Source organism: Equus quagga, chromosome 3, assembly GCF_021613505.1.
Source record: "Equus quagga isolate Etosha38 chromosome 3, UCLA_HA_Equagga_1.0, whole genome shotgun sequence".
NCBI lineage: Eukaryota > Metazoa > Chordata > Mammalia > Perissodactyla > Equidae > Equus > Equus quagga.
In genome coordinates, this window is record NC_060269.1 from 87,606,051 (window position 1) to 87,627,450 (window position 21,400).

The window sequence follows — 21,400 nt, forward strand, 5'->3', positions numbered from 1 at the left end:
AGTAATCTTCACCTATGAAATGTCCTATCTAACAGTGTTTTAAGAGATATTATACATGAAAGTCCTCAATAAACTTTGAAAACACATGACGTTACTAAAGAGGGACTTTTGAGCTCACAGATGTAATTGAAATAGTTTAAACCTAACAGTTTTAACCTGTATGACATAAAGGAAATGAAAATGTCATTTATTTCTATCTTATTAACAAAAAGCTCCATTAAAATTATTTTCTTTTTAAATTAATTCTTAGAATATTTCACTATGAAGAAAAAGGCATGTTCTATTTCTTAAAAATTTACTATATGAAACATATTAATTAAACGGAAAAAATAGAGGTAATGGTAATACCTTTATTAGTATATAGTTCTCTATGATTGTGTTTGTAAAGAGGAACCCTGTGATTCTCAACCTTTTGTCTTCCACGCGTACCTGAGAAACATAGTCGTCAACTCGTGATGGTCATCAACTCATCAACACTCATTAAGGCAATGATTCTCGATGAGATGTGTGGGATGTGTAAGATTCTTGTGGGCAAAGTATTAATTGGAAATAATTCCTCACCTTGAGATGATTCTGTTCCCCACCCAATCACCACTGCCCCCCGACCAGAGCACCCTGTCCCCACCACACAGAACCTTAGAAATTATTGCTCTAGAAGTAATGTGGGGACAAGTGTTTTATCTCATTCATTTGCATCATCTATATAACTACATGTTCCTAGCACACTGTAGGTCCTCAGAATAATTAACTGAGTTAATTAAATGTTTTAATCACTTTGGTGTTCACTGTTTTTTTTAACCTTCCCACCCATGTTCCTATTTTCGTTACCCCAACCGAAAGAACCCCTACCGCTACCTCTGGGTACCCTTATTCCCGTTTTACAGAATTTTAAAATGAGTTTTATGCAGTCCTACAGCTAAAAAGAAAAGGTCTTCAGCCAGTGCTCGTTTTATTATTTCACAATATCTTTTAAAAGGTCTATTTTGTTCTCAAAGGAGATCTTTTAATAATTTATGTATAATTATTATTATAATTTAGAAATAGAAATGAATTTAGAATAGAAGTGAATTTATAATAGTAATATTTGCCACTTTTTCCTGATAAACATCCTGTGTATAAAAGTGGTGCATAAATATTTTCTTTTATAATGTGCCAAATATATTGAGTCCATGTAGGTAGAAGGGGCAGTAATTACTAGAATAGTAGAACTCTTTATACCTGATTGAAAAATTTCATTAATTCAGAACTTTCATATCCTGTTATAAGATTTTTCAGAGAGATCAGTGCTAGGAGAGAAAAAAAATAAAGATTTGTAATAAAAAATTGTGTATTTTTAAATTAATAAAAGTATTTTGAAATTGAAAAAATATTGAATTTTAAGTTAAAATACAATATTATTCCTATAAAGGCAGAAAGTGTAGACCAATCAGTTTTCCTTAATGAAGTTTCTAATTCTGTGTTTCTAACACTGTGTTTCCGTATTCACTGTGGATCTATATCCTTGGGCTACTCATCTACGCTAAGTAGAGGAGGACCATTTTCTGTGGTTGGTGTCTCTAGGATGCATTGTTATTGCGTCGTTACTGATACAGGAGTGCTGAAGACCCTTCCCCGCCCTCCCCGCCCCGCTCACTTTGCTTCTGTTTTGTGACTGTAGGGCAGAGCTGCAAATGACATGTGACCTTATTACTCTAACTCAGCAACGTGTGTATTCGATGTGTTGATTTTTCACCCAGAACTTTTTCCGTCTCCTTTATAGCTCATTTTTGTCATATGAAGTATCATTGAGGCTCGTGTGGTCTTTTGTCCATGGAAAGTCTTGCAATAAAAGTTGTTGCTAATTTTAAGTTGACACTTTTCTTAGATCCTCCCACAGCCTGCTATCATGTCACACATTATGCTGAAATGTTCCATTTCTGCGTCTCTCTCCCCCAACTCCACTGCTCTAAAGTCCCAGGGAGCAGAAATTCGGCTTTACCTACTGAGCGCAGAAAACAGTGAGCATAGTGGCTGATGCATATTGTGTGATCAGTAGATGTCATTTGAATTGAATTCAGCTATACTGCGCTGAGCACTTCACTAGTGTTTATAAAACCCTTTCTCATATCCAATCTTATTTAAGCCTCAGAAAAACTCTAGAAAATGATGATTATCCTCAACCAATCTTACTGACTTTACCTTCTAAATATATCCTGATTCGACCACTCCCCCTCCATTGCTCCATCATCTCTACGCTGGACCGTGTAATAGTCTCTGACTTGTCTCCCCGCTCCACTCTTATTCCCTGTGGTCTATTCTCCGGAGTACCTAGTTTTCCTTGTAAAATGTGGAACAGGTTACATAATTCTTCAGCTAATACTCCAAGGGCTTCTCATCCTATTTATAATAAAACTCAAAGTACTCACCATGGCTTAAAGGTTCTGCTTCAGTGTTCCACATTTTGTTATCATAACCCATAGTAAGAAAGCTGTTTTACCTGGTGACCCAGCATGCCTGCCTGTGCACGTGTGCACGCACACACACATGCACACTAAAGGAAAACCTTCATATTCTATTTTCTGTCTCAGTCTACTCTTCTCCGTTACATTAAAAGATGCCAGCAATGACTCACCAATTTGTTTCATGACTGCAGTTTGGAAAACATAGCTCTGCTTGATCTGGCCCCTGCCTACTTTCCTGATTTCATTTTCTGTGCTTCCTCTTTTCCACTGGTCTCCTTGCTGTTTCCTAACCATGCCAATCAAGCTCCCTGATCTGCATCTTTGCATTGCATCTTCCACCTGGAATGTTCTTCCTCCGGACAGCCATGTGGCTCCCTCCATGACTTCATTCAAATCTGTGCTCAAATGTTATCTTCGGAAAGAAGCCTCGCTGAGTGTCTATTATGTATTATGCACAGTGTTAGGCTCTCGTAAACGGAGATACTATCTTTGTCCTCAAGACTTTGTCCCCACAGACTAGTGAGAAGTAAAACAAGTAACTGTTGAGTAACAAAGTAGGCCAAATTTTAGGTTTATTGAAGCACACCGAAAAAACTCAATTCAGTAATGTGGGTTAGAGAAGGCCCTTTGGAGGAACTAATATCTAAATAGAAACGTGATGGCTAAAGCAGGAATTATCCAAGTGAAGAAAGACAGGGAGAAGAAGGGGTTGTGCTAAAACCCCAGGGTCAAGAGAGCGTTGGGAGAACTTCCAGTCTCTGGGGCTGACTCAGCGGAGGATGGTGAGCAATGATTTGGGCTGGTGAGCAGGGACCAGGCAAGGAAGGAATTGGGATGGAGCATGTGCTCTATCCCCAGGATGAAGGAAGCTATTCAAACCAGCAAGGAGAGGAACAGTATTATCAGATTTGAACTTCTAAAAGGTCAGTCTGTCTGTGGAGTGGGACTGGAGTAGAGAAAAGGAAGATGGCAGGCAGGGGGATAAATCTGTAGTAACAGCGGTTAGAAATGATGGTGGCCTGAGAGTAGACATGGGTGGAGATGTTTAGAAGCTAACAATAAACATGAATTATAAATGATTAGATTTGGGGTTTAGGATGGTAGAATTCAAGGATGACTGATAGCATATAGTAGTTGGTTAATAAATGCATGTTGAATGAACGAAAAGAGAAAGATTTATGACTTGGACACTGGATATTTGATGGTACAATTACTCAGCCTTTTTGATTAAAGGACTATGAAAAATTTTATTTCCAAGGTACAGTAAAGAGAATTTCAATTTTCAAGACATGATTAAACTTTTTGATGCTATAAAGCTAATAAATTTGTGACCAGAGAGCTACAGAACAGAATGAAAAATAGAGAAAACTGAATTTAACTTTCTTGTCAAGTCACATGGGCATTATTTAATTAAGTTTTTAAATTATATTCCGTTCACATTATAATTAAAATTTGCCTTACTAGCTTTCAAACGTTCCTCTGGTCACTTAGTGCTAAGATGTCTGTAAACAACATTAGTGCTTTCTGTATATAACACATTATAATACAATGCTGCGCACATTCCAAGTTCTCGAGAGAGGTTTGTCAAATTACCTGGTATGATAATTGTTATACATTTGGAATTAGTTTCCTCTGGAATAAAGCAGTATATGCAACTCTTTCCAGAATAATTAAGCCTCATTGCAAGCTAAATGACTTGCCCGATGTCACTTGTCTTACTGGTGTCAGAGTCAAGGGTGCTCTGAGTCCAATGCTCTTTCTGTTGTTCCCGTCAGGAAATCTCTGCTTCTTCAAGAAGCTCAAAGATTCTCCTTGCTCACTTTGGCCAAAGACTGAATTTGATTAGGAGATAAAAATCTCATGTCCACTTTGATTACAATTCACAAATCTCCCTGTTTCTGTTCTTTAAAGTCATAGTACATGATGATTTCTGTCCACAAATCATTTTATTCTACCAAGAAATAGATATCATTTAAGACTGAAAGAAAATCACTTACTTGCCCTAGAATATTTTCCCTTGCATCTCTCCAAATGAAGCATACTTAGGCAAGTGACAAAACTTGCTTTGATTGCTGCGTTAGAGCAGAGGCCTCATCTTGGTTGAACATTAGAATCACCTGGCGAACTTTCAAATATCTTGATGCTCAGATCTCACTCGAGACCAATTACATCAGAATCACTGGAGGTGGGATTCAGGTGTCAGCATTTTTAAACCCCAGATGATTTTACTGTGCAACCACAACTGAGAACCCCTGGGTGAGAGCAATTTGATGAACATGATGAACTCTCACTCAAGCACCTTTTACTTAAGGTTTGCTTTTTGCCAGCCACAAGGTGGCAGCATCACAATATAGTGCACATCCTGGCCTCTCTATTGAGTGGACATGGAAATTTGTATCTATCATACTAATTAATAGCATTCGAGCATTCCTCCAGCTAGGGATAACATTGAACTTTTTCCCCTGTTGTTCTCTGTTGCTTTGTTTGACTAAGAAAACTTTTAAATATATTTATCTCAACAGGTTAAATTAGCTGGAACTATGTTATAAGATAAAGTTGGGTGGGAAAATGTTAGGAACATGGATTTTTGTATTCAGATAGGTTTGGGTTTAAACACTGCCTCCACCCCTTGCTGATAGGTTATTTAATCTCTCTGTGCTTCAGGAGAGGAGGGTTGTTATAAGGACTAAATGAGATAATATATGAAAATCTACTCTGTATGAAATTTGTAGGATGATGAAGATGTTGAAGAGGAATGTGATAAAGCTGTAATAGAGCCGGTTGCACAAAGACTGGGAAAACCCACAATACAGTACTCTTCTGTGTACATTCTTTCTTTTCTGCCTGTGAGCCTCTTCTTTCCCTGTGTGGGCCCTCTCTCTCACTTTCCACTAGTGATCACACAATCATACCCTGGCCACCTTCATTTTGAAGAACAAAGAATCAAAGCCAGTATCTTTTTACCACCTCTTTAGCAATAGAAGGTGCCATTAGCAATGGGAGTACCTTCCACCTTTTAGCCAAGTTTCTGTAAAAAATTAGCCTTCGTTGACTCACAATTACTCTAGCTCACTTAGCAAACCTTGAAACTGCTTTCTCTTGGATCACCAGAGGCCTCTGGTGCCAAGTCCAAAGAAAATGGGCATCTCATGTGTCTTTGCCATTTGAATAGGCTGACAACACCCTCCTTCCTGACACGTGTCCCCCTTGATTGCTGTGGTGACACCACTCCCGTTCCCCCGTCTCCACTGCTGTCTCTCCCTTAGAACTGTGGATCCCGTGAGGGCTCTCCTGTAGCTCTGATTTATTTTCTCCCTGGGAATCTTACGTTTCACCACACTCTTCATTTTAATGACCGTAAATGACTCTCAAATCTATACATTGTCCCAGATAGCTGTCCTGAGTTCCAGATCCATAAATCCAACAGTCACTGGCATGTAAATTGGCATCTCAAAATTAACATGTCAGATATTGAACTGGGCGTATCCCTACCCACACAAAACCTCCCCGTCCTGCTCTTCCTCATTGCTCCTTTCAATCCATGGCACTACTTTCCAGCCCGAGGGTTGGACCAACTCCTGAGGAGTCATTCTATACTCCTCCCTCAGCCCCCTTTGGGTCCAAAGTGTAAAGCTTGTTATTCTTCACCCTCCCCCCCAAAATACTTCTCAAAGGAGTTATTCAGTCTCATAAGTCTTCATTTCTAACCTCGCACTTAGTCTGTAACATGGTCCAGTCTGACTGCTGCACCAAAACAGTTCCTGTTAACGCCGCTGTGCCTTTCATGCTTCCCTGTCCGTCCTCCTTCCCTCCCTCACAGGACGCCTCTGAGACAACTTCTTCAAACGGTCCCTTGCTCGTGAATCCCCTCCCCCGGCCCTGCTTCAGTACTCAATGTAAGACAACTGAGGGAAGGAGAATTATCAGATTAATTTCCAGAGACAGATTTTATTAACCTCTTAGCCCCCATCGTTGAATACTTTCAACTCATCAGACTTTTAAAGGGCATTTACTTCATCTGTAGTATTAGATTGTTGAATTTCTATTCGAGAGCACAGATGTAGTTCCTAAGACTTGCCCAAGCAATTTTTAAAAATCAACTGATAGCTCACTACAATTTGCCATTTGTCTACTTTTAGAAGGCAATGGAATTTTTGATAATTGGAAACCAGGTCATTGTTTACTGGATAGTAAGGTCACAATATAGAGAAACTACATATCTCTAAATAATAACTATACTTAGTCAATTATTTTGATAATTGTGCATATTGCTTTACCTTTTTGTTAATTTGGCAGATTGTTGGGAAGATGTTAAGCAAATACTGGGGATAATGAACTGTTCTTGGAGCCACAGGGAATATAAATTTCAGAAAAAAGTAGGACATACTAAATGGTGCCGTTAAGCAAAAAAAGAAAGATGTACATATCGTTTAGTTCTATATAAAAATTATCCTGTCTAAATGTTTATTTTCCAATCAGTAGGTTAAAATTTTAAGAAGTTCTGTTCACCAAAATTTTTAAATACATTGGAAAACTTGTTCTACATGTATAGATTCAAGGAAATTTAAAATCAAGTTTTGCACACTTCCTTAAATGGGTTTTCTGATCTAATTTTGTACTAAAATTCACCCCTCTTGATTGAAGCCTTATGATAAATCATGCACCGTTTGGCAATCGTCAAACTGCCAAGGTTAATAAGAAAAATAAAGCACTTTTCAATAAGACATAATATAGTTTTCTTTGATCCAGCTGCTGAATTAATAGAGAATGCACATACTGAAAGACAATGCTATTTAAAGATTTCTTTGGCATTTTCAACAAGACAGCGGACCACAGAGTGGAAAAAGTGGAACAAAACCGTATTGTGACCTTAATTAGGACAAAAGAAGCAGAAAACAAACACCAACAACTTGATGATTGTCATATGCTTCAGAACATGACTGATACGGAAAAAATGTTAATTTAGGGTTCAAAGATGGATAAAAGGAACAACTTTATACAAGTTAGAGTTCTCAAATCTGGTTCTCATCTCTTTTGACATTCATGTGATGGAGGTCCTGGTGTTGTCCAAGATATTTTGACAAAAAGCATTCGAGAATGCTTTGGGAGACTTGAGTGATAATTGCCAGATCTAGCTACATGTGTAGACTGACAGAGAACTGGAACAGAAATCAGAGTGGCAGGCTCAAATTTGTCATTAATGAAAATCTTTTCTAAGTGTTGAATTATTCAATTTAACATTTCTTCAACCCATAAGAATTCCTTCATCCCATCTTTTTCCCATAAGAGATCATACATTTTGTCTCTAACTCTGCCACTAATTAACTCTATGACCATGGACAAAATCACATATGCTTCTTGAGTTTCTGTATTCATATTTGTAAATTGAACAAGTGTGGCACTAGATAAACTCTAAACTCTCTTCCATCACTAACATTCTATGATGCTATTGAAAAAAACAATTATCTTGAAGACTAAAGAAAGAATAAATTCACACATTTTACTCAGTGAAGAAGTATTACTTAAATATATGAGATAAAATGAAGTCATAAGAGAGAGCAACTTGTCCCTTGGGAGAATCAATTAGGGATTTGATTAGATACTGGTTAGAGAAATCTCTTCAGCAAGAAATCATGCCCAGCAGCAAGAACTCAAGAGAACGGCAACAGAATTGATATTCCTCGATCCCAATTTTACCATGTAGAATTGTACTCTTCTACGTACTCTCTGGCAAGAGCCATATTTTATAGCTGAGTTTTACATTCCTAAATATGGAGAAAATGGAAGGAAATGCTGGCATGATGTCTCAGAGCAGCCTTTGCCTGACCCTTCTGCTTCTCTAGGCATGGCTCTTATCTTATCTCTTGTCACTTTTGACCACATATGTTATATTTTATTATCACAGAACTGCTTCCAGTTCTCTTGCATGTGTGTGCACCCAAACAGAGAAACACACACACCACCACCACGACCACCACCACTATTCTGTTTCCTAGATTCTGTGCCTTTGACCTTTTTCTCCTTCTCCTTTCACCTTGACAACCTCCCACACATCTTTTGTTCACTGAACTAGTACAGATGTCATCTACTGCAAGAAGCAAAAGCCAGGTTTTGTCAGGATTTCTTCACTCTGTTCTCAAATACTATGTACATATCTTTTTCGCTTATCGTGTTGCATGTTAATTATCTGTTTTACATCTATCTTGCCCCACTAAATTGCAAGCTCCTTAAAGTCAGCAGTCACATTATTTAGTTTTAAAATCTCAATTTTTCTTTTCTTTCTTTCTTTCTTTTTTTTTGCTGAGGAAGATTAGCCCTGAACTAACATCTGTGCCAGTCTTCCTCCTCTTTATATGTGGGTCACTGCCACAGCATGGCTGACAAATGATGTGGATCTGTGTCTTGGATCCAGAAACCCGGGCTGCCAAAGTGGAGTGCAGTGACCTTAACCACTACACCACAGGGCTGGCCCCTGAAATCTCAATTTTTAATATATCCTGGCACATATTAGGTGCTCAAGATATTTATTGAATGAATGAATTTAAGATGTGAATAAATTAATTCTAATATTTACTAACTCACAGTTACTATGTATTTGTCCATGTGTTTATCTCATTTGATTGAGACAATTTGTACATGTCTATAAAACACCATCAATATATAGCACATCTGATCCACATTAAGTTATTATTTATGCAATCCAAATGAATCCATAATTCAGTTTCTGCAAGAATTTCAATCAAGGAAGTAGAGTCCAAATTTTCAAAAGTAATAGGGAAGCTTTAGTCTCTTGAAGAAGGTTCAAAAGCATTCAAGTCACAAGCCCTACTAACTCTCCATATATTTTCCTTAATTTCCTCACATCTCAAATTGTTCTAGTCTACTGAACTCTCCTAAAATAGTCCTTCAACAAACGTCTCTGGGCACTTGTCTTTATCCCCAGTCCTCATTTCTTTTTTCTTTAGATTGTTACCTGGCAAGAGAGAATCCTTCTTGTTTAATAAGGTAGGGGGAGGGGACAACAGAGCAACCGACACTAGCTTCTCCTTAGCAGATGGAGGCAGGGCGTGTTATGGACCATCGCATGCTCAGTTGCTGTCCAAGCACAGATATGTGTGTGTTTGAATATGACATTCTCTCTCTGGATTATTGGTCAATTACTCTTTTATGTTGTTATGAAGAAGACATCTTGATGTGAATGTACCCCTCACCTCAGGTGATTGCATCCTCTCTTAAAAAAAAACCAAAACAAAACCCTGAACATGTAGCCCTTTCAACCATAACTGTATTGCAAGTGAGTTTAAAGCAGCCCTCTTGGTTTATTGGAAGGAAAAAGCTTGGTCTCAGTTCTTTGCTTCCTTTCTCTGTAGTTTGTTTGTGGTTAGGGTCTATGTACTTGGCGCTTTATACATCAGCCACAGCTGTATGCTGAAGCTCCAAAGAAAAACTTCTCTCAAAATAGTTTTGCTGCAAAGAGAAAATGGCATTTATGAAATTTGGCAGGAACCGTACTCTTGAGCCGTGTTCAATTCTGCAACTTGAATGGAAAAATCCACTGCACGGAGAAGCCAGCCACACAGGACCCTGACCTGAGTCTATTGTTAGAAGAAGAAAGAGGTGCCAGCAATGCAAAGCTCAGGGGGCCTCTGAGAGCCAGTGTACACTGTGTCCGGCAGGGGGCCTGGACAAGGCCACTTAGACAGCGACGTTGCCACGGCATTACACATGCTCAGGAAGAGGCAAAACAGAAAACCTGTCACTTGGCAAAGCATCTTTACATAACCAGAGTTGGCTTTGCATTAGCTTACTTAGATGATGGTTTCACAAATTTTCAAAAGTAACCTCATTGTGCTCATTCACTCATTACATCGCAATCTTCCTATAATTTGGAAGTCTTTCATAGTTTGGAGTGGAAGGTCCTGCCTCAGTCAGTCCTTGAGGGCAGTGCCTTATCATCCTAGTCCCCTCCCTTATATGGTCGGTCAGTGTTTCTGTGTTCTCATTACTGTCCTGGGGTGGGGCTTAGTTCTCTGTGTCCAGGCTAGTCAGCCAGCCACGTCTGAATCACAGTAGCTCGTTCAAATCCTTCTGCTCTGGTGGCAGTCACAGGTGTTACAAGAGTGTCTGGTCTCATCAGTAGTTATTTCTCAATAACTCAGTATCATGCTAAATTGCCCCACCACAACTGGGCAGTCTTCTATTTTCACGTGCAGCCACTTCTCTAGTATATGAGGCTGCTCCACTGTGCCAGAGCTGAGATGAGCATTCAAGTCTATCACAATTCTGGCCTCCAGAGATTCTGAATGCAGTAAAGAGGGCCACTGTGACACTCGGGTACTGCTTTTAGGCCAAATAACCTCTCACAGAAACCAGAAGCTGTCCTGAAAATTTTGTCCAAAGCCTTTCTATGACAGTCATTTTCTTTCTTTCTTTCTTTCTTTCTTTCTTTCTTTCTTTCTTTCTTTTTTTTTTTTTGAGGAAGATTAGCCCTGAGCCAACTACTGCCAATCCTCCTCTTTTTGTTGAGGAAGACTGGCCCTGAGCTAACATCCGTGCCCATCTTCCTCTACTTTATATGTGGGATGCCTGCCACAGCATGGCTTGACAAGCGGTGCCAGGTCTGCACCCGGGATCCGAACCAGCGAACCCCGGGCCGCTGAGAAGCAGAATGTGCGCACTTAAGCGCTGCGCCACCGGGCCGGCCCCTGTGACAGCCATTTTCAAGGGATGCGTGTCCCAATAGACCTGAGTCAATTTATTGAGTAACTCTTTTAGTTTCTTATGAAAACTGTCGCTTTTGGAATGTTGCACAGGATGAATTCTAAGCACCCCGTCTCGTGGCCCCAGACATTTTGTAGCTCTTCTTCAAGCCACTGCCAGCTGGCGTAGTTCCTCAGCACTTTCTCTCCACTCATGGTGATTTATTTTTCCAAGAGATTTTTTCTTTCCATGTCACTTGGTCTGAGTTGGAGCTACCCCAGGTCACCATGATAGATGTCCCCAGGCCCAAATATCTGGAAGAAGAGGTCAGGGAATCTATCTGAGACCGTCCTTCATGGAAGGCACCTAGATTTGTGAAAATCTCTGCTTTTCATCTCTGAACTCTTCGTAGCAAGAGGAATGTTGATTCCATAAGTCAGATTGAAGGCCCTGTCTCATCATTTCTCCCCCAGAGGGCTAATCAAGGGGCCACTCAGGGGTTCAAGACAGACAAGTGGCTGCTTCTTCTGCTTGAGGTGAAAAGAATCTTAAATCATTTAAATATAGGGCACGCAGCTATATATAAAGGTGTTTTATGATGCTTCACAAAAAGTAAAAGGTCAGTTAGATCTAAATAGTCCTTTATACTGGGAACTGGTATCATGGGCTCTGAAAGCTATTCAAGACTCTTTTCAGGGAGGCTCTGAAAATGGCACAAAATCTTACCAGTCTGGGAGAGGTTAGCAGGATTCTGTTATAGGGCAAGTGAATGAGGGAAATAGCAACTCTGGGTCCTTGTAATCAAGTGTCTTGTTCGCTTTTTAAAGACTGGCTCTAATTTCTTAGGCTTGTGTTCTGAGTCAGAAGGTTTTGGGAAGTGAGCTCTCAGGATTTGGATTCTGCTGCCTTATTTGGTCAGCAAGAAATATTGGCATATAAATGAGTCCTCCATCAGTTTGTGAGGAAATTTTAACCTCTGCACAACTGTAATTACTCCATCATTTATATGAGGTTCTGATCACCACCAAAATCAACGAATAGCAAGGTACTCTCGTGCCTTATAAGAGTTTAGTTATGTTTAGGATTATTACACAAAATTTATTGTTTGTTTTTATTCTGCAGCCTCCACCTCAGATATATGACAAACAGTTGGATGAAAGAGAACACACCATTGAAGAATGGAAAGGTGATTTTACCACTTAAATAAAGTATACTTTTCGCTTTATTGAAACTCAGAAAGTATCTTCAGAGCCAGCCCTCATGGCCTAGTGGGTAAAGTTCAGCACACTCCACTTAAGCGGCCTGGGTTCAACTCCTGGTCACAGAACCACACCACTTGTCTGTTGGTAGCCATGCTGCGGTGGTGGCTCACATAGAAGAACTAGAAGGACTTACAACTAGAATATACTACTATGTACTGGGGTTTTGGAGAGGAAAACAAAAAGGAAGATTGGCAGCAGATGTTAGTTCAGGGCAAATCTTTCCCAGCAAAATAAAAAAAGAAAAGAGTTGCTGTTTAGAAAAAAAAAAAAAAAAAGAAAGTATCTTCAAGGCGTTTCCTTTTAAAACAATTTAGTAACAGATGATTTCCTAATTGCTATCTTCTTGGGCCGTTTTCAAAGCTCCTAAAACTTCATCTATCTTTTCGTACCAGCAACAATATTACACTTACTCAAGAATGAAAGCAATTAATTTCTGACACTTTTTGAAATAGTACTGATTGTCAAAGTATTTGTCCTGGTGGAGGGCAAGCTTCAATTCAAAATTTCAGAATTAAACATTCCATGTTTGTGCATAAAATTATCATATAAAATTAAAAGTATGCTTGAGAAGGTTTTAGACATTAGAAAATAAAAGATAGTTGATATATTAATTCATTCACTGGATTTATAGGACTTGAGAATTTGAATAGAAAATGCTTGTACCTAAGTAGCTTGTTTCTCCTTTAAAGTAAGAAAAGAATGAATACATTAATTCATTTTTTTCAGCAAAACTTTTCCAAATACATACTGCATGATCAAGATGATACTCAGGGTGAAAGAAAGCAGAAACTATAAAGAATTGTTAAACTAATATAAATAATGACAGAGTAGAATAAATATGAGAAAACCAAATGCAGATCATAACAAATGATTAGGTCAAAATGAGGAGGAACATAAAGGGAAGATCTGAAGGGAAGAAATGTTTGTGCTACCTTGAAGGAATTATCATTTGTAAATTGAGAAAAAAACAGAGAAACAGGAAAATACCAGAATGGGGACATAAGAGGAAAACAAAATGTAGGAATGAGCAAAAGGTGTTATAAAGTTAATAAAGAGATTCCACTGCCGTGTGGAGAGGGGCTGTGTTGGAGAATATGGGAAAATGAACACTTATAAACAGGGGATCAAGTAAAAAAAGATGCTGAATGATAGATGGAAAAGTCTTGATTTGATCTAAATAAGGACCAGAAGGTGCTCTTAGGGGGTCGTGGGTAGGAAAGTGATAGCATGTAAATATCGCTTGAGGAGAACAGACATGGACTCAATTATGAGAAACTGAAGAAAGAAATGCCTCTAGAGGATGATAATATACATTGTAAGCCATTACAAAGCAAGAATGAGGAGCGCTGAATGATTTCTAGCTGAAAGGGGCAAACGAAAAAGAAATGAAGATATACAAGTTTCACTCTAGCAATGAAAAAGCCAAAAATGGGTGCCAATTTCAGAATAAATGTAATAATTTTTTAACGTTGGGTTTTAGACAAGTTTAGTTTTACAAATCCAAGATTTGAGTCTGGAAAAAAGATGAAGTAAGAGTTGGAATATTGATGGAAAGTAATAAAGTCGTGATAATATGTGCATCTCTTAGGGCTTGAATATAAAAGAAAAATGGATGTTCAAAACTGAGCCATTAAAATCCTTTAAAGGTAAAGTTAGAATTAATCAGAAACCCCCACAAGAATTCAGAAAACAAGTAAAATCTGTATTCTTCATACGTTCATTTGATCAAATGCTTTATTGAGCACCTGCTTTTGCCAGGCTCTTTGCTATTGCAAGAAAATGTAGAAATAGAGGAATAAAGGAATCCCAACTGATTTTTAATATACTCGACCCTATCAAAATGTTATTATTGGCCATTAGCTAATGGATTTTCTCTGTGGATTACACAGTAATTTGTTTTCTATAACACTGATAACTGTTTCTTACAGAACTTATCTACAAGGAAGTAATGAATTCAGAAGAGAAGACTAAAAATGGTGTTGTAAAAGGACAACCTTCTCCTTCAGGTACTCACTCTCAGTGAATAACCAATAAACCAGTACTCGTGTATTTTTCTTCACCTTGAGGAGGGGTTGCAGCCAATGACGCTGCTGGTAGGGCACGTGAACGGATATCTCATGACAGTTTCCCTCAATTGATTTTAGTTTTATTCTGTTTGATGTTTAGCATGGCATTCATTCTGATTATTCTGATTATGAAGATCGAGCACAAAACATCTTTCAGAACTTATTTTAAGATAATAATGAGTCTTGAACAAATGTTAACATGGACTTGTTCTGGGCAACTACTCCTCGTCAAAATTCAGAGCCATAGTACGCTCTTGACCACCAAGTCAATGTGGAGGTCAGGAATCCCTGCAGCCAAAACATCTCCTCTTATTCACTCCAGTGTTTGAACTCTTCCCAAGGTTGATGTAACGGTTGTTGAAGCATCAACCAAGATGAGCTCCAATTAAAGTCAGCATGGAAAATCTTTCAGTCTACAGGATCTGACACACATTTGTACATGTACATATTTTGCTGATTCTAGTAATGTGCTTTAGGATTATTTGAGATAATTTACTTACACTTATTAATGCTAATATATTTTTCCAGAGACCTATGTTCTGAATATAAAGAGAATAAATAAAGAGTTTTAGAAAATGTGATGGCTTCTCTTCAGCATTAAACTACACTTAGCTCATGCTGTTAAGAATGTAAGCTGCAAATGATTAGTTTAGAGGAAAATGGATTTGGTATCCTACCTTTGATAAACATTTATTTCCCATGTACTTTAAATTGTTTCAGGAAAAAAGATGTAGAATGAATCCATCAATTCTTCATAGTGATACTACTCTTTGAATAACTAGTTTGCATCCACAACCACTATGATACTCAAACAGATGCAATTCAGTCATGACATGTTTTCCTCACCCCTGGACTTGAAGAAATGTCCATTTCTATCCCAAGTCTTTCCTCTCTTCGAAGAGTGTTAAGGGAATCATTGATTGCCTTGTCCACCCTGTTAATTCGTCCTAGCATCCAGATTGATGCAAGTCTGCAGAAGCTGGTCTAACTCACCTGCGTGTTCTATTTGCTGCTGCTTAAAGAACCCGAGGACTGAATCCAACAGCCTCAAGATGCTGCCTGCTAAGACAGAAAGACTTCTTGTCTTAAGAATTCCCGTAATGGCCAGAACATATTTTCTTGTAATCATCAAGAAGCTGAAATACCAGGATCCAGCGGAGGGTGACCTAGCACCTCAGGCTGACATCGGATAAATTTTAGCAGAGTCTCTTCTACTCATCTTTAGTTCAAGTTATCATTAATTAATTTCCTTTCCTTTTTTCAAAGAGCTCAGAATCATGCCAGCATATCCCATCTTCTTCTTGTGTCCTCCTCCATTTTCTCCTCAGCCCTAACCAAGTCTCTGCACAGCTAATCTGTGAGGACATAAAATCTACAATTCTCTTTTCAATACTTTCACAATGCTTCTACAAAAATATTCTTATTCCCATGATTCATTTTATGCAAACTGTATGGCTCAGGGAAGGCAAAATGGGACTGGGGATGGTACAAGTGAGATTAATTAATCATTAAAGTGTTGGAATGGGTAGTCTGCCGTATGAAGAAAGATTTAAATATTTGGTAAAGGAACAAAGTTTGCATATAATCAAGGCATAATTCTTTAATCATTAAAACCATAATTCTTATGCAAAAAGAAACTGAGAACATGTAGAAGTTTCTTTTAATCCATTAATGAAGGAAATGGCAGATTGACAAAGGTAGTTCAATGAAGATATGAAAAATGAGGATTTATGTAGTCTGTGGAAAAAAGCATACTGAAATCAGATCATTAAATTAAATCAAAACTTGTAAATGCTCTTTAGGGCAACCAAACCTATCTTTGTGGTTATCTTTTCTACTAGGCAGCAAAAAACATTATTTTACTTTATCAGTTTTCTGCAAGTTTACAGTGTTGTAAAGTATCTGGACCCTAATCAACTGTGCCCATTAAATCAAATGAAGTTATGTTCCACAGAACAGTTAGATGACCCTTCGGTGGGCTTGTTAGAAAATGTTCAAGCATGATATTAAAAAGTTGTATAGTCATTTTTTTGCCCTAACACAAGTGTTGGATAATTTTCTTGAATAGTGTTGAAGGTTATTGATATATACAATTTCTGCACACTATGAATAGGCAGACACCAGTCTTGACCAAGCAAATCTTTTTAAGTTTGCAAGAAATACATTTAAGGTGAATAAAGCCAAAGCCTACTTTACATAGAGTTTGTTATTTCTGGAGGGGCTGGAAAATAAGTGAATTCCACTAAGTTATTTAATGATGGATATAACCTAGTCTTAGAGAAATTAGAATATTGGGCCAGGATGTATGAGATTGTTGCCAATTCAGATTCAATTTGTTCAAAATCAAATACATCTGCTCTATTTAGATTCATCCACCCAGCAGTAAATTTTTCTCTCAATTTTCCCATTTTGGTTAATGGCAGCTCTATTTTCTCGGCCTCCCAGCCTGAAACCCCTGATTGATCTTTTACTCCATACTTAGATTGTCACTCACAGTCACTTTCTACATCATAAAAATGATGCCTGCTAGATGTCTTACATATAATTGTTACCATCCCTTTCCATTAACACCACTGTGATGGGAGTTTTCCTAAAGTAATCTTCCTGACTTCAGTCTCTACCTGAATTGATCTTTCAAAACTATAGGTTTGATCAAGAATTCCACTGATGAGTGCTCTCCAGTGGCTTTGCATCACTTACAGTTTAAACTTAGTGACCTCTTTCTGACTTTCACGGCCCTTAACATACCCCAGGTTTTTCTACCTTTCACACTATACCATTTCTAGGGTCCTACATTACCACTGTCTTACTTGACTGGCTCTCCACCTTTGGAATGCTGCCCATTCTAAAGTGTTCTCTTGTCAGTGCCACCTTGTCCAAAGTATTTTTCATATCTGTCCCAAAAGACTTTTCAGATCTTCCCAAAGAATAGGATCTTTCCTTCCTATGGATCCTACTAGTCCCTGTATTTTAAATATTGTCTTATTACCCCTTATTGATTGTAAATTCGTTAAGAAGGGAGAATACACATATTCGTCTTTGTGTCCTATGCAGTGCCTGAGTGCTGTGCCTGGCACATAATTGTGTCTTGATAAATATTTATTAATTTGAAAGTTGCTGTCCAAGTTCTCCCTCAGTGTATTTCTTGGTGTTATTCCAAAGACAGAATTCAAGACGGAATCATAGCTTTGACACAGTATGCAACTGAGTACGTTCTTACGCCAGTAACATCTATTCACCTTATTAATCTCCATGAAGGTAAAAGAGCCAAGCATCACGTATATGAATTGTTGCTATTGGCATTTGCTCGTGCTTCAGAGAAAGGTTTGCTGCTTTCAAGTAGTTATATGATTTATTCATTTTTGGAAATGTATAGTCCCAAGTTTTTTTTGCAGGCCTGTTTAGTTTAGCATATTAATGATTAATTCTGAAATATGCCACTTAGGCTTTACCTACATGTGAGAAGGCCAAACCACTTTTCAACCATTCCAACTACCTATAACAAACATAAATGATCTACCTTATACACATGCCCTAAACTTTAGTTGGCTGAGTTAACCAATTTATACATAAAATGATTGTGGGTTCAAACTTTCACTACATGATTTTAAAGGAAAATATTCATGGCTTAATTTTTTTTTATTAAGGTTATGAAAGTTAACATCCTTGTGAAATTACAGTTGTACATCATTATTAGTCAAGTTGTAGGTACACCACTTCACCTCTAGTGCCCTCCCCCCACCCCCCTTTCCCCTGGCAACCACCGATCAGTTCTCTTTGTCCATATGTTAACTACCACCTATGAGTGGAGTCATACAGAGTTCGTCTTTCTCCGTCTGGCTTATTTCACTCAACATAATACCCTCAAGGTCTATCCATGTTGTTGTGAATGGGATGACTTTGTCCTTTTTTATGGCTGAGTAGTATTCCATTGTATATATATATATATATATATATATATATATATATATATATATACCACATCTTCTTTATCCAGTCATCAGTTGCTGGGCACTTAGGTTGGTTCCATGACTTGGCTATTGTGAATAATGCTGCGATGAACATAGGGATGCATGGAACTTTTGGAATTGCTGATTTCAGGTTCTTAGGATACATACCCAGTAGTGGGATGGCTGGGTCATAAGGTATTTCTATTCTTAACTTTTTGTGGAATCTCCATACTGTTTTCCATAGTGGCTGCACCAGTTTGCATTCCCACCAACAGTGTATGAGGGTTCCCTTTTCTCCACAGCCTCTCCAACATTTGCCACTCTTGGTTTTGGATATTTTTGCCATTCTAACAGGCATAAGGTGATATCTTAGTGTAGTTTTGATTTGCATTTCCCTGATGATTAGTGATGATGAGCATCTTTTCATGTGTCTATTGGCCATCCGTATATCTTCTTTGGAGAAATGTCTGTTCATGTCCCCTGCCCATTTTGTAATTGGGTTGTTTGATTTTTTCTTGTTGAGTTGTGTGAGTTCTTTGTATATTATGGAGATTAACCCTTTGTCGGATAAATAACTTGTGAATATTTTTTCCCAATTAGTGGGCTGTTTCAATCCTGTTTTCCCTTGCCTTAAAGAAGCTCTTTAGTCTGATGAAGTCCTATTTGTTTATTCTTTCTATTGTTTCCCTCATGTGAGGGGTTATGGTGTCCGAAAAGTTTCTTTCGAAGCTGATGTCAAAGAGTGTACTGCCGATATTCTCTTCTAGAAGACTTATTGTTTCAGGCCTAATCTTTAGGTCTTTGATCCATTTTGAGTTTATTTTAGTGAATGGTGAAAAAGAATGGTTGATTTTCATTCTTTTACATGTGGCTGTACAGTTTTCCCAGCACCATTTGTTGAAGAGACTTTCTTTCCTCCATTGTATGCCCTCAGCTCCTTTGTCAAAGATTAGCTGTCCATAGATGTGTGGTTTTATTTCTGGGCTTTCAATTCTGTTCCATTGATCTGTGCATCTGTTTTTGTACCAGTACCATGCTGTTTTGATTACTGTAGCTTTGTAGTATGTTTTGAAGTCAGGGATTGTAATGCCTCCAGCTTTGTTCTTCTTTCTCAGGATTGCTTTAGCAATTTGGGGTCTTTTTGTTGCATGGCTTAATTTTGAGAAATCGTACGTGTACTATATAATGTATGACATTTTTATGTATGATATACTTGTATGTATTACATAGAGGCATAGGACAGCCATGTGCTGGCACTGACTCTACCAGCTCCTAAGAGCCAGTTGTTGCCTCTCTCCCAAATACGAGTTTATTGACCTCATGTTGGTAGCTTGAAATCCACCGTGCAGGATTTAAGACATAGAAGTTGGCTAACTCTACAAATCAGGGCATTTTTTTCCTCTGGAGAGCCAATTGTTAAATTTTTACTGGCACACCACTGTGTGTACGTGTCTGTGTGTTTGTGTGTGTGCATGCGCAGTGTGTGCATTTGCAGTAAACTATGCTGGAAAGAAAAAACAATACTAAGAAAACTTTTCAAAGGTCAGCTTTTTTGCATTCTTGCTTATATTCGCCTTTTCTCGTTAATGTTTGCACATCCTCTTTTATTTTGTAAATAGCCAGGATGAAGTAATATTACAACATAGACTCCCTCAATATTCAGTCATGGCAATACTGGGAACTCTGCAGGCAGGGAGTAAGTTAATGCAGTTCTCAGTGAAAGTGGTTCTAATACCCAAACCCATGTTTTAGTGATGCTTTTAAAATGTGAATAGGAAGTTAAATGTACATTTGCAGAATAATAGATAGGTTTGAAATTTATTGATGGAATTGTTGTATATCAATAAGAAGTAAATCTAAACTTCAGATACATGTCTAAGTAAATAATTGTACTCCCTTCTGCTATCTGATTTCACTTGCCTAGTCATTTATTTTCAAGAATAGCATGGCTACTTGCTTTCTGAATTGATTTGTAAAGACTGCTGAGGGAATAGCAGTCCATGAATAGAAATTAATTTTCTTCTAAAAGCACTTTTTATAGAATGTTAGAGCTAGAACAAATATAGGAAGTTATCTTATCCAAAACTCTCAGCCTGTTCATCACCCTTATTCCACCTGAGAAGTAAACCTCCATAAGTAACAATGACCCACCAAGATAAAGATGCTCTGCGTCAGGATGGGCAGAGATTTTTCGGAACCTCTAAGTGGAAGATAAAGCTCCCCAAGGTGATTTTAATATACAACCTCTGCCCCCACGGTATTCCACACACCATCGGAGTGTATCCTTCCCGGTTAGAGTCACTGATCTAGTCCAATAATTTTATTATTATTTTTATTTAAAAACTTCTACCCTAAACAAATTGAGCATCAAGATCATGCAGAAAGAGAAGGGAATATATCTCAGTGATTTTTTTTTTCATTCTAGTATTTCTTCTAGTTCTTTGTCTTTTTTTGTGTATGTGAATAGATCAGGGAAATAATTTCCCTAAAAAAGCAGAACAACATTTTCCCCTGAAATAATGAGTACTTTTTGATGAGGTAAGTTCTAGTTGAGAAATTTTCACGAGCATAAGCTACTTCTTTCCATGAAACCTAGCTTGTTTTTTTTTCAGGTAAAGTTGAAAGTAGCTAGTATTCTTTATTTGCAACCCTATTAGTATTTTGAGATACTTTTAAAGCCATTTTTATTGACAAAAATTTGTAGTGCTTTATTGATGGCAAAACATTTTTTTAAAATGCATAGTCTATTAGTTTCTCTGGAAACAATATAGCAGGAAGGAATATATATCACATTGCTAGGATATCTTGGGCAAATGGCTGTTATAATTGAATTCAATTCAGTTCAATTCTGTTTGAGAGATTTTCACAAACTGTTTGGCAGTAAGTTAGCAACTTGAAGCCAAGGTCCATGTCTTGACCCTTCCACTTGTGTTTGATTTTCTGGTTTACAAAGCTTATTTACAACCTACGTGAACACAGAC

General features: G+C 37.9%; 1 protein-coding gene across 4 annotated transcripts in view; it reads left to right on the forward strand.

The window, feature by feature from the left end:
- MAPK10 (mitogen-activated protein kinase 10) overlaps positions 1 to 21,400 on the forward strand; it is a 295,415-nt gene that overhangs the window by 267,552 nt on the left and 6,463 nt on the right. For all 4 annotated transcript variants that reach the window (XM_046656779.1, XM_046656777.1, XM_046656778.1 and 1 more), the window contains 2 exons: positions 12,264 to 12,327; positions 14,332 to 14,409. In XM_046656779.1, the coding sequence (XP_046512735.1) occupies positions 12,264 to 12,327; positions 14,332 to 14,409 (142 nt within the window). The remainder of the gene's footprint in view (positions 1 to 12,263; positions 12,328 to 14,331; positions 14,410 to 21,400) is intronic.